The sequence below is a fragment of the Poecilia reticulata genome, linkage group LG14 (assembly GCF_000633615.1).
Source record: "Poecilia reticulata strain Guanapo linkage group LG14, Guppy_female_1.0+MT, whole genome shotgun sequence".
In the NCBI taxonomy this organism is placed as follows: domain Eukaryota; kingdom Metazoa; phylum Chordata; class Actinopteri; order Cyprinodontiformes; family Poeciliidae; genus Poecilia; species Poecilia reticulata.
Genome location: NC_024344.1, coordinates 7,608,031 through 7,622,619, shown reverse-complemented (window position 1 = coordinate 7,622,619; position 14,589 = coordinate 7,608,031). Strand labels below are relative to the sequence as shown.

Here is a 14,589-nt window from a genome sequence, read left to right as displayed (position 1 = left end):
TCAAGCTGTGCCACAGACTAAATATGCTTTGATCTAAACCACTCTTGTCAGGTTGTTTTGTTAGTGTCGCTGTTTCACTAGAAGATAATATCCAAATTCAGCTCAAGTCATTTGCAGTCTCTCTTTTTTTTCCCGTGTTTCTTCCATCCATCTGCCTATTAACTCTGATTGGCTTAAATGTCCATGCTGAAGAAAAGCATCCCAGGACTATGATGCTCCCACCACCATGTTTCACTGTCCTAGTTATGGTTAGTGTGTGTGTCACTGTCCCGGTAACACACACATTAATTACCAAAAGCTGATAAAGCCCAATTTGTCTTCAATAATCAGTTAACCTCGCTTTGAAATATACCAATTGATCCTGGAGGCGATGTGTTGATTTTCTTTCTTTTTTTCCAGAGATGTTTAGAGTCGGATATATTCTGATTCCTGATCTAACTCTGTTTAAAGTATTTCTGAACTTTCTCGCTGACCTGTCTGCTGTGTTCATTGGTCTTCATAATGATGTTTGTTCCTTAATGTTCTCCAACAATCCCTTTAGACCGTCACAGATTGAATTACGCACGGTGGAATATATTTACTAATTTGGTGACTTCTGAAAGCATTTGCACAAAATCATATTTAAAGGTAATGAGGGAAGAGTGCAAAAGTTTTTTTTCACAATCATGCACTACTTTGAGTTGGTTCTCAAGAAAACATATTAAGGTTTGGGGGTTTGAACGTGACACAAAATGTGAAAATAGTCTAATGGGTTTGAATGCATTTGCTCTTTGTATACACTAGTAAGTCAGAAGCTGCTAAATTTGCATTACCTGCTGTTTAAATTTACCACAAAAATAAAAAAACAGGTCATGAGAGTTCAGGCAAATAAAGTTTTATTGTCTATCTGTGCAATTTCATTTTAAAGTAACAGGATCAGCAAAAAATATGCATTCAATGCATGCAATCTTCTTTTCTAGAGCTCAAAAGAGGGGAAAACGTGTATGCATGCAGTTCCTAATGGCAGCAATTTCTGAAATGGCCTATAAGGTTGATTTAAGGCTCTCAGTGAGACAGATCAGCCAGAGTTAAAACAGCAGGATGCTTCATCAGGAATATGCTGTGTGTGCTAGCAGTGCACAGACGGTGAAGAGAGGAGGGGGCTTAGAGGGGCCTGAAATTACCGCCCCTCATGCACGCTGCTCTATCCAAACACCGCTAATCAGTTTAGGTGTAGATTGATTTCAGTGAAAGCCGAGGGTTCAGCTTCGGTTAAATAGAAGGCGGAGAACGCGGCAGCTGCGATCCAGATAGAAAAGAAGACGGAGAGGTTAGCGAGCCCTCAGGAGGGATTCAATAAGCGCAGGACCCTGGTTTAAATTTCCTCCCTGTTTACGGCATCTGAGACCTGAAGAAGCTTTCATTCAATTAAGCCTCTGCCATTCGTCCGTCATCGCACACAGTCTGTCTTCTCCTGTCTCTGCCGCCCTCTCTCATCCCACTGGCCTCCTCCCTCTCTCGCAGTTAGAGGGAAACCAGACAAATGTTCCCAGGGGGAAGCAGTACATCATGCCTCTGTTGCTGCTGCACACACACAGAAGCAAGGGTTCAACATTAATATTGAAGCATTCAAATTTTTTGTGATACTGCCCGCAACTAATATGCATTAGTACAGAGGTTTGCAAAAGTGTACTTTATTATTATTATTATTGAAAGCCAGCTGGGTGGTTATGTGGCAAAACAAAATCATTTGAAGCAATGAAATGGCTCCAACCGCAACAAATCATTCTTGATGTAATTGCCTTGTTTGTGTCAGGGTTGTAAAAATACAACAGCTGACAAATTCAGTATCGTTTCATCTCACGGCCATAAAGAGAAAAAAAAAAACCTAATTACACAAAAGAATAACTCTCCACTAAATTTAATTTAAATGATCTGGCCGTGGCACGCGCCCAAACGGAGTGTCCGCATTGCGTACGTCTGCACCGGGAGCTGGAAATGGGGCTTGACTCGCTGACCCGGAGGGGGGGGGGGAGCGAGCTGGAGAGCTTTATCAGCAAGAGCTGAGCAGCCATAAAAGAGTTTGGAGGAAACCTTTTAAGGGCTGGAGCAATTCCTCAAAGTGCTCCTTTTTTCTTTTTCAATTTTGGAAAAGACAGAACTATTTCAGAATTGCTCCTTTGGAATGGAGAAACTATTTGTTAGAAAGTTCTTCCATATAATAGAAAATACCTTTCTATACGGATAAAAGATAAGCTGTCTGTTGACTCGAATATATTGAGAAAATAAATGTAAAAGCTCCATTGTTCAGTGATCAGGAACAAAATGTTTATAAAGACCCTGCCAAAGATAAAAATCTAAATTCAAACTACAACAAAAGCAGTATAAGAAAAACATTTTAGGTTGTTACTATGTTACAAAATATGAACATTGTTTTCGATATTGTTTACAAAGCATTTTGTAGTTCTTTTAATTTGTTTTATTTTGAATTTTAAGTCGCCTTAATGGTGAGATTGTTCAAGATTTAAACAGTCCCAGGTTTGCATCATCATGCATCAAAATCAGTTTCTAAATCCAAATCTAATGTTCCAGATTATTTCAAACAATTTATTGAAACTAAGATGAGTTTTTGACATTGATCGGGGTCTTCCTTAATTTCATAAGATTCTAATAAAGACGAACCTTGACTGATCGCCACATAAGAACACATAAACACATTTTCCTAAGTCAATAAGATCTTTCTCAAATGACTGTACCATATAATTTTGTCCTAATCATCCTCAGAGTCACCAGTGGCAGTTTGTGGGTCATGTCCCTTTGCTCTACTTTGGCTGCTTCTCTTGTTGGCTCTTCTGCTGTGGGTCATGCAAGGACTCGGATTTGGTTGGTCATTTGTGGGAACTGATGTCTATTTGTTAGTTTGTCTTGGAAAGTCATGATTTGTGCAACATCTGATAAAAATGAACTGTCTCCCTCAGGCCATTTGGGGCATGTGAGACACTGTGTGGTTTACACTCAAATGAAAAAGTCACAGATGATTGTTTCCATTGAGTATTTGAAAGCCTGGCAAATGAAAGTAAAAAGCTGTGTGCTGACTCTTGAGCATTCATTATTTGCTTCAAAAAGAACCACCTTAGTTTTGTTTTTCAGCTGAAGAAAGTTACGGCAAATCCTGCAGGTGATTTTTCTCAGCTCCAAAAAATAATCGCCTTTTGATGTGAAGAATGAAAAAGCCCAACTTTCTATAAACAAAACGTCAGCAGGTAAAATACAATGACAGCTTTAATCCGAGATAGAGTTATTTTCCAGATTATCTGCATCTTTGAAACAGCAGAACATACATTAAAACCTGATTTGATGCACACATGATCCTTCATTCATGGTTAACAGAGGGAACATTTTGACGATTTACTTTCAAACATTACATAAACACTGAATGCCTGTCATGTGGGGTATGACCAAAAGGTCAGAGTCTGAAAGGAGAGTAAATGTATGAGTTTAAAATGCCTTAAGTGAACATTTTATGTTATGATCCAGTTATAGCATGCAGTTATGTTCAGTTTCTCAGAAATTTCAGTGCTGTGTAGTCTTGATTATCATCTCCAAGGTTCTGAGAAAGAAAAGGGATCATTCTAAACAGATTGATATGGAAATCTCTGGACTCATCATTGGACTCAACCAAACCGCCCGTGGAGGCGCACAGTGCCTGTGTTCCCCAGCTGACCACTCCAATCTGTGAAGAAGAAACAAATCTGTCATCTCAGTCATTACTTTGACTGACCTGTTCTTTTTACTCCATGTTTATTATGATGAATAACTTTCTGACACATTTGCTGCACACGGCTCTTTACCTGGATTGTCCGCTGGTTGAAGTTCTTGAACACAGCACCGCCAGAATCCCCTGTACCAACAATTTTCCACAAACAGAGTTACCAAACCGGACCACCATTGTTAATCATGTTGAAAAGTGACAAGCGCACACCCACCTGTGCATGCTATGTGATCTCTGTACCCATCCCGACCGCCGGTGCACAAGAAGTTATCGGTCACAGGAACCCTTTCGTCTTTTGTGGTAATTCCTGGTGCCGCAAGTGCTTTTTTGATGCACAAATCTCTCTGCAATAAACCATCCCAGCATCAGAGAAACATAACGTTGGCAAACAAAGAGTCTCATTTATATAAAACTTACATTTTCTCCAAGCTTGGCGAAGACGGTTTTTTCTGCTACCAGCGGGTGCTTCCTTGTTAGGAAACCGAGTTGCTCACGATAACTCTTCAACAGGACCTGCTCTGTTAATTCAGAAAACAATAATTTGTAAGCGTCCTCCATTTTAACTCAAATGATAACTTGACAATCTTCCTCTATAAAACGTTTTCTAAATTGATAAAACGCCTTGCTCCATGACACTACACTTTGGAAGTTTACAACCTAACCAGGACAAAAATGACCTAAAAGTTATCACATTTGTTTTCATGATGCCTTTGCACCTCATGATAATGATGTGTCGGTAAGTCAGTTTCTTTTGTGGTTTTAGTTGAGATATTTTGAATCAAAAAGTGATGTGGAAACAACATGCAGCCTAAACAATCAGGATGCCGGTCAGAAGCAAAAGCAAACTAAGGTGCAGCTCCACACCCCACAAAGCATAGATGGCATAAGGTTCATATTTATAACTATTTTGTTCAGAATTATTTTAGTTTAAACATTTTTAACACAAATAATTAAAGTTTCAGAACAGCTGTCAAAATGTGTTGGTGAAATCTTTATAATTCAAAAGGTACACTCGCAGTCATGCTTTAATGCTTCTGTTTTGGCCTTTTTTTTTTTTACTTATTTCGCTGTTTATATCCATGTTAGGATTTATTCTTACAGCCTCACTCTCTGAGTTAACTGATTATTATTATTATTATTATTATTATTATTATTATTATTATTATTATTATTATTATTATTATTATTATTATTATTATTATTATTATTATTATTATNTATTATTATTATTATTATTATTATTATTATTTTGCAGCAAAGTGATGAAAAAATTCTGTTCACTTTGTTGAATTTTTAAGAAAGAATACATTTATCTAAGCTCCTTTTTGCTGCGGTAGCTTTTTAGAAGTCATTTCCTGATTTCTTGAGATCAACACATACTTATATGACTTGCTTGGGTGTTATGTGCTCATGTGTTACCCATTTTGAAGAGTGCCTAAGAGATTTTGTCTCTGAAAAGCACTTAGCCAGTAAACTTTATTTACTCCCTCAGTGAAATAAGTTTTACTTACCACATGAAGACATAAGACATAAGATTTTTTTTTATTATCTGTCATTATGTTTCTAGAACATAATGAAATTGGAGTGGTACCCTCAGTTATAAATAGATAAACAAATAGTGGCTGCAGGAAACGGGTGTGAGCGTGTGAACGATCTACTTGTTCCCATGGTGGATGTTGGTTCGATATTTCAACTTAATGTTTTTTCTCCTTTTGCAAACTATTTTGTGAATTGGATCAGTCCCTTCTTTTGATTTCCATGGTGTAGCACAAGGAAGCTGGGTGTGTGCGGTGTTGCCTCGAAATGCATCTGCAGGCATATCTCCATTTAACTAAAATAGTTATCATCATCATCTAATCCTAAAGTGTTAACGCCTGATTTCAAGTGTACACAGCAGAGCACAGGAACCAAACCACCAGACCTTGCTGCTTGCATGTCGACTCGCCAACCAGGTTGAGAGCCTCGCTGGTCTCCTGGGTGCAGGGTATGCATATTGGTCTGAAAGAAATTCAGGTTTTTGAAGCAGGAATGTGAAAATTGCTATATCAATAAAAAAAAATTCTAACTGCAGCCACATTATTTAAAGACAAAGATGTTAAATACCTCACAGAGTCAGAGATATGCACTGATTCTTCCAGTCGGATAATGGCCAAGTCATAGTCATAAAACTCGGCCACGCCTTCTTTGACTTTGGCCGTGATGTTATACCGTGGGTGCAGCGTGAAACTTTTCACTTTTTTCTCTGCATAAAGATTAAGCACGTGCCATGATTAATTATACAGACTGATTATTATAATAATCTATAATAAATGTTTTATGCTGCAGCTGCATATTAAATGGTGATAAAATGGAAGCTTGTTTTGTCAAACTGAGAAGGAAAGTCATTGATATTTACCACTGCTGCCCAGGCGGTCATCAATTTCAACTACTATATTCTGTGGCAAATCACCAAAGGTGAAGCAATGAGCAGCGGTCAGGACAAAGTCCGGCGACACCAGTGAGCCGATGCAAGTTTTTGCTTTTAGTCCCTGAAGTTGTACAGAACAGGCAGTGGAGACAACGTATGCTGTTAAACCAACATGACTTTTTGCTGATATAAAGATGTAACTTAACTCTAACAGAACCATAAATAAATGGTGCTGCAACAACATTTTAATGCTATTTTGCTGTACGATTAATTAACTAAATTGCGGAATTATTCACCTTGTTAATAATAAACGCCAACCATGGAAACATTTTCCTTGTGCTTTCTTTATCTCCTGTGGTATCATAGTCCCTGTGCAGGCCACACATACCTACAACTTCGCTTTCATCTGCAATAAGCAGAACAAACAAGAAACTCAAATACATGGTCAGAGTAAATGGTAAACAAACGCACAGTATAAAGAAATTAAAAATAAATATTTAAACTGTAAAGGAGGTTAAAAAAAAAGTTAAGAGCCTATTGTATTAAATTAAATGGCTCCACTCAGGTCCACTGAGGTGCTTCATCACATCCATCCCCATCAGAAGAAAACAGCTGTCTTCCTGACTACTTTGGGAAACTAGAGAACCATTCAGAGCCCCATTTAAGATCACTTACCTCCCCTGAGCTAAATTAGCGCTAAATGAAGAATTACGGGAACTACACCAGAACACACACACACAGACACACACACACACACACACACACATCATAGCTGAAGAAAAAAAGATAAAACAAAGGCTTTTTACAGCTTTCCCTTTTCAAAAACAACTCACCAATTATTAAATCAAAGGTCTCCTTTAATTCTAAGATCTTTGACATCCTGAAGTAATGAGCTCCTCCTGTTCCTACAGTGAGAGGCTGCAGGTCGTCGTCAAAGATGTCATTCCCAATGGCGAAGACATAGATGTCTGCAAAATGGTGTTACTTTGTAAGTTCGTGTTTCTTTTACATTGCAGACAGTAAAACACCCTGCAAAAGTATTCGTACACCTTTAACATTTTTTTATTTGATCACATCAAATAAACTTAAGTGTATTTTTGTGAGATTTTATGCACCAATTCAAAATAGTGCATTATTGTGAAATTGTAGAAAGTGGTACACTGCTTAAGATTCTTCTTTTCTTTATTACAAATGAATATCTAGAAATTGCTCAAACATCTAATTCAGCCTTCCTGGATCGATAATATTGACTAGTGTGATGAACAAACATGCATTAGTGCATAATTTTGAAGAGAATTATGTTTGGGTTTCATTTTATTTATATTTTTTAAAGCATCATGGAAATGTATTTTTTTAGAAGACACTGAGAAGCTTGACTGATGGAAGAAGCAAAATATAGAGCCTATATTATAGACCAATCTTTGAGGAAAACCTGTTAGAAGTTGAAAGTATTGACTCAAGAGGGGTTGAATACAAATGCAAGCAACCCTTTTCAGTTTTGAATTTATTAAAGATTTCAAAACCCATGAACATTAAGCACTATTTTTTGGTTAATCGGTCAAATAAAATCCCTATAAGATACACAGAAGTTTTAGCTGGAACTTCATAGATCAACAGTAACATGTCTAGATCACTCATGTCACAATATTTAAAGTAGACTGGAAGATACTGAAAACTAAACTTACCAAGAAAGTCATCTCTTGAGCTGACTGGGTTCTCCATAGTGTGATTCATATAGACCGTGTTCTTTATTCTGGCAACAGTGGGCTGAGGAGAACCACCCATGTTATACGCACCTGTGGAAAAGGTCTTGCTTGTAAAATATGTGTCTGATAACATATCTTCTTTTAATGTTGTTGCAGATTTACAAAATTAACAAGAAAAGCAACATAGAAATGTCAGCAACAAAATCAGATGTCCAAATTAGGTAACACTTTATTTGACGGGGTGTGCATAAGACTGACATGACACTGTCATAAACATGACATAACATCTGTCATGAACATGAAGGAGTCTTTATGAATGTCTATGAATGTTGTCATGAAGTGTCATTCGGTAAATAATGACACTTTTAACGCAAAGTTGCTTTAAAAGTTGCCTTGAAAGTCCATTAAAAGTCCCAACTTTGCATTATTTTGGAAATAATGACACTTTAAACCAATAACTTGGCCGAGTTTTATGTCTTTAGCCAAAGGTACTGAAATACATGAAATAAGATTTTTTTTTTACTTGTTAACAGGAATATTAATAAACTGTGGAAGGTTGATGTGTGTTTGCAAGCAATATGTGTGATGTGGGCTTGTTACCATCTGTGAAAAGGATCAGGACGTGCCGATGAGCTTTAAATCCCTCATCTCCAGCTTGTCTCTTTATGAAAGCCATCTGATTCTCAAAGGTTTTGAAGACCAGGTTCAGATCTGTTCCAGTGTTTTTGTCTTTAAACCAAACGCCACAAAAACACAGATGTTAAACCAGAGTCCAGGTAGGTATTTAAGACCGTATTTTAACCATTATCATGTGCTCGGGGTAAACTCACTTCCTATTTTAAACTTTTCCAGGTTTTCTATGACTGTATTAAGTTCCACTTTGGCATTGAAAAAATCGAGAATGTTGACCACCCTGTATATTTCAGATGAGAAGAAGACAATTTCGTAGTTTGGAGACACGCTGAAGGAGGCGATCTGTGGAAAACAACAAGAGTTGAGATGGAGGGGTCCTGCATAAACTCTGGACACATCTTTACAAGCACAAGTTAACTTGAAGAATTTCTGTGAAATGCTTTGTTAATCCAGCACGCCTGACACTTTAAATTGCTTAGGGTTGTTATTCTGTAGAGAAAGCTATCCATTTATCAGCTGGGTGCTTTTCCAGAAGTGGACTTTGACAACGGGCCAAGGGCCTCGCGCCAAGGAACATCAGTCAAGATTATGATTTGTAATTCATAATTAAATTTACCTCTAATGGGCTGCTGTTGTGGCAGCCAAAGGGAACAAGAAACTGTATGTCAAATGAGCCTATAAGTGCGTGGAAGCACTGAATAAAAGCTTCACGCACAATCAGCCCCAACTGAGTATTTTTAGAAAGACGGATTCTCATTTACATGTAAAAATTGCCCACTCTGTGCTATAACATGTCTTTTGATTAATTTCATAGATTGAGTTAAGTGTCCAGACTTAGTAGCACTAACTGCTATGTTTCTAACCTTCTTTAAGAGCTCAGCAAATTTATTGCCAGCACCCATCAACAGCAGTGTGTGGTCTCACCCCGTGAGCATCCTCGGACCCCTAAACTCCAGAGCCATCATAGAATAACTGCAGTCCAAGCACTATGCTGCTGAGTCTCTGCACACTCAGCGCATCGTAAGGCACAGAGAGCTCTAAGGCAATAGACCTTTCCATTAGAAAATAATATAAAACTTTTAATATGACCGGCTGATGACACCTAAATGTCTCTGTCTTTAGCACAATTTTTTTAATGAACAGTAAAGTTTATGATGCCGATCATTATTGTGGACTGTGAGTTTATTCTAACACCCTGACAATTTTTGCATTGCAACTTTAAAAGGGGGCGCTGCAAGGAAAGTAAATATTTTGTGATTTTGGAACGCCTACAGCTGTGCAGGGCAAAAGAATACCTTTTAAATTATTCTGCTGCTGAAGAAATGTTTTAAAGTCATAAATACTGCCAGGTTTTACGTGTGGGTTTTCACTTTGTGTATCAGCATCCTCAGTTATTTTTATTTCAGACAAGAATATTCCTCACAGGTTTTTGCCACATTTGTTTGCTCTCCTAAAAATATAACTAACATATTTTTTTACTTTAAAGATTTCCTTACCTTTTTTATCAGAGTTATGACAGCGTCTCTTGCTTTCACAAAATCATCTTCTTTTATGCTTTCAGAAATGTCCACACCTATGTAGATGTTGAGAGTCCCATCTTTTGAAATCCTGATTTTTCTCCCTTCTTGTGTATCATCTGTGTAATAAAGAGGTTTTATGAATGAGCCACATTCATACAGTTGTTTTACATGTGCAATCAGGAATAATTAGCAATAAATATGTCTTTTTGTCAAGATATTGCAGTTATAGTTTCATACGATAAAGTCCAGAAACTTACTAAGAGATTGTGTAGTGGTGAGGGTGCTTTTAATTGCACCTCCAAATGATTCTGCAACCTCACGTGGGGTATCAAATGTGTGCTTATCTGAAAGAAGTAGCAGCAAAATAAAACACAATTTAATTCAGTAATGCAGATTTAAAGATCTAGAAAAAAAGCTTCGATGACCAAAACAAAAGAAGTACAGACAAAAAATCAAATGTTTCGTTGGTCTTTTCAAAAAAGGTGTATGTATATGAAAGTTGGGTAGTCCACTGGCTTATTCCTGTATTGACCCTTTTCAACTACGTCACTAATCATTCCAGGCGCCATGATGGATGTCGAAAGTGAGGGACGGGAGTATTGAACAGAGCAATTGAAATTGCTTTCCAAAATTGTTTTTGCCAGTTTATTCATGGCTTCTACTTGTTCTAGTCAATCTAATTTGTCTGTGAACGTAACACGCCTGGCTGAGGCTCATAGACGGCGGTATTTGTAAAAGTTGGAAATGGCTAGCTTAACCGACCCATACCTTGTGTTAATCAAGTTAATGACTTTGCCTGAATTCACATCACATTATTTATATCACTACGTCATAAACAGCGTTTCCTCTTACAGCGGAGCAGCCTTAAAAACGTACAAAAGACAAGATGCTAACCAGTTTTTTTTTTCATATATGCTAGGCTACATGATGGCGCGGCATTGTCTCCATGGTTACTAATTATCAGACGCATACCTTCCCCATAATACATATTTTTCTAATCATACTTAAAGTATATGAACGTTAGTCTTCTCACCTTGTAAAAAGTGTTCGATGCAAGTACGCGATTACACCGAGGACTGACAGACAGTCATTATTATTGACAGCTTCTATCCATTCGCCATATCTACTCGTTAAAAGGTAAGATAAAATGACATGTTTGGTTTCTATCCTTGTCTGTTTGTGCAGCCGACCGCGCAGAGCCCTATTTTTAAAGTGAAATAAACTAAATAGAAGCAATATTAGGCTACCAGATGTCTGTTTTTAGACTAGTTTTAAATGAGAGCATTGTTTATTTTGACGTCCGTCATGGTGGAGTGGGCGGAGCTCTGGAGAGCGTGACGTCACGTGCAAAGCGCTTTATTTAGTTCAAAGGATTCCAAAGCACTTCACACTATTCAGTCATTCACGCAGACATTCACATGACGATTTAAACAAGTTGACTTAATTTTAAAGTAGCTCTGTACCTAAGGAACATATTGTTTAATGACTATTAATATGAAATTAACAAATCTTACAGTAGCATGCTGGCTCAGTTCCAGTCCACTGGCCGTTCTCAAGACACACTCTTTCCGCAGAGCCCACCAAAAACAGTTCACCATTGCAGGTGTATTTCACTTTGTCATCAATCTCAAACATATTTCCTGCTCTTGAGGCTCCAGGTGGGACTCCAGGATCCGGACAGGCAGCACCAGCTGCGGAAAAACAGAAATAAAACTCAGTTCCCGTCTGTTATTTTTAAAAGGAAAAAAAAAAAAGTTTGAGGTCTTATTTACTGAAATGTATTGGTGTAGTGTACTCTATTACATTTATTTACATGTTTTCAGCCTTAATCTCCCTGTTTGCTGGCACCATAATTAAAGCTGCATTAATAAGGATGGTGACTTTTTCTTTGTTTTCAGATGCTATCTCATCATAAGGTATAATTCTCTCAGATACTGATTCTTACCCCATTTAATTCACTCCCTACACATGGATTTGTCCAATATAAAAAATCTCTATACACCCAAAAAGTAGGCAAAGCAAAGCAAAAAGCAATTCAATGTTTCTCAAGACTTACAGTCACGGCTGCAGATTGGAGTGGAGCCACTCCACTTCCCATTTGGTAAGCATATCCGTTTGGATGATCCTCTCAATGTGTATCCAGAGTAACACTCATAAGAAGTCTCATTCCCCACAAAGTACTGGACTTCAGGAGGAGAGACGTTTCCATTCTCCAGAACGTTCGGATCAGGGCATTGAACAACTTCAGGAAAGTCAGCAAAAAGGAGTCAAGTTGTTACTTCGATGAAGTCTGGGATAAATTATGAATCAATGAAAGTTGTGGCGCTCACGTTTGCATTTCTGTGGCGAAAACCTCTTGGGTGCTGGTTTCCAGGATCCATTTGGCTGGCAGATACGGGTCAAAGCAGGGTACGGGTAGTATCCATCGTTACAGTGGTAGATGAGTAAGCTGCCTCTCTCAAGCTCCTTGGTCAGTGTAAAATTACCACCCTGGATTTCTATACCACGGTCAGTGCAATCACAAAGAACCTCAGCACCTACGCAAAGAGACAGACATTTTTGTTTGTTTTTGTTTTTTGGTTCATAGTTTATGTTGTGTTTAAAAAGGCACACAACTACATGGCATAAGCTTCACTGTATAGAATGGCTTTCATCCAAGGAGAACTTGAATAATATAATATAATATAATATAATATAATATAATATAATATAATATAATATAATATAATATAATATAATATAATATAATATAATATAATATAATATAATATAATATAATATAATATAATATAATATAATATAATATAATATAATACAATATAATATAATATAATATAATATAATATAATAGAATATAATAGAATATAATAGAATATAATACAAACACTTAAAACTATGACATTGAAGTGAAACAGTGAAATATTTCCTAAATTAAATAAATATTTACGTATTTGTTACTTTTTCAGCTTCTCTAAAATATATAGTTAATTGATTAAACATTTGCAGTTCTAGATTCACTTTATATGAAAGCTAGTAATAATAATAATGTTATTTACTATTAATATTATCATTAATAATCGATTGCCAGAAACATTTGGAACTGGTGCGTTCATAGGTTTACCAGGAAACTGTAATCTTCAGTATTTCAACAGTAATGTTCACTGAATAAATAAGCCTCCCTCTAGTTAAATATGTTGGAACCTTATACTAACTTTTTTTTGTACTTAAATCAAGGATTTTAATTTTCCAGGCACATAATGACCATTCCATAATTCAAGCAGCTGCCTTTTTACATTTGTAAAATACACTTTTATTTTAAGTTTAAAAATAAACTTTTATTTTACAAAATTTGTTGGACAAAATGTGTAAAATTTGTCCAACACATTTTACACATTTCACTCAAATGTACAAGAGAGGCACCTGGATGTTCTTGAAAATCTGGAGTTATAAACAAAATGCAGGTATTGCATGTTAATTATAAGTTCCTTACCCAAACTGAAGAGACACAAGAGTGCAGCATACCAGCTCCAGTTGCTAGAAGCCCCCATGTTTAACCCTAATGAGAGAACAAACTGGAAATGTGATAAAATGGCAGGAACATCTGATTTATTTCAGAGTGGATAAAGTTCAGGTGGAGGGGGTGGGGGGCTGAGGGCAAACAAAAACTAGTCTGTTACTCATTACCTGTTTGAGCAGTAAAATGAGATCAATATGTGTTTTTCCCCAAAAGGTAACTCATAACAAAACAAAATGGCTTAGTTAACTTGGAATAATCAGGCTTTCTTATGGATGTCCTCCTTAATTTTCTGGAACTACTCTAAGATAGGGCATAACATTTTCCTTTCTCTTTAAAATTTTGGTTTTAAAATTTTAAAGAGTGTGTACACGCATTGTGTGTACACACACAGGGTCATACATTGCACAAAAAAACAAAGTCATTGTGAAACAGAGATAAAGTACAAACATTTGCCTCATCATTTCCCAAAAACGAAGGCACATTTGAGTGGTGTTTGTTGATTAACTTGCTGTTTTAGGCCAACACAGATATGAACAGAAGTGTACCCTTATGATATATCTTTTCAGAAGGAGCCTCATCTTTTCATGTTGATATTTTCATTGTCAATAACTGTCTAAAGCCTAATGCTGGAATTACATGAAAAATTATATATATATTTGAATTTTATGAAAAAGATTTGTCAGTTACAGGCTTAATTTTTATGCATAGATTTTTCTCAGTCTTTTCTTTTTGACTTGTATGATTTTCTCCAGCGCCATCTTGTGGAGAAATCTGTAGACCCCCATATGTAACCCGATTTATGTGATGGTTTAAGTCGGCTTTTAAAAAACTATTACCATTACTGATGTTGGTGTTTGTTTTTCATTCTAAACAAATGTTAATGAGAAGGATGCTTAATTAGTGCAATTTAGTTAATCATCCCTCCAAAATGATACAATTATCAATTCTCAAATTTTATTTTATTTTATTTTATTTTATTTTATTTTATTTTATTTTATTTTATTTTATTTTATTTTATTTTATTTTATTTTATTGCGACAGAGGGCGACAGCGCG

The 14,589-nt window shown here is 36.5% G+C and overlaps 1 protein-coding gene across 1 annotated transcript; it reads right to left on the bottom strand.

Annotated features, from left to right (window-relative positions):
- Nucleotides 1-3,243: 3,243 nt before the first annotated feature.
- On the bottom strand, nucleotides 3,244-13,614 carry cfb (complement factor B). The gene is made up of 18 exons (XM_008427110.1): nucleotides 13,508-13,614; nucleotides 12,348-12,554; nucleotides 12,074-12,259; nucleotides 11,532-11,708; nucleotides 10,275-10,361; nucleotides 9,994-10,133; nucleotides 8,695-8,839; nucleotides 8,465-8,593; nucleotides 7,844-7,954; nucleotides 6,992-7,126; nucleotides 6,455-6,564; nucleotides 6,147-6,279; nucleotides 5,855-5,993; nucleotides 5,673-5,749; nucleotides 4,169-4,269; nucleotides 3,966-4,095; nucleotides 3,831-3,880; nucleotides 3,244-3,712 (listed from the first exon to the last, which is right to left on the bottom strand). The coding sequence occupies exons 1-18, from the start codon at nucleotides 13,563-13,565 to the stop codon at nucleotides 3,536-3,538; spliced, it is 2,292 nt and encodes a 763-aa protein (XP_008425332.1). The 5' UTR covers nucleotides 13,566-13,614; the 3' UTR covers nucleotides 3,244-3,535.
- Between the last annotated feature and the right edge of the window lie 975 nt (nucleotides 13,615-14,589).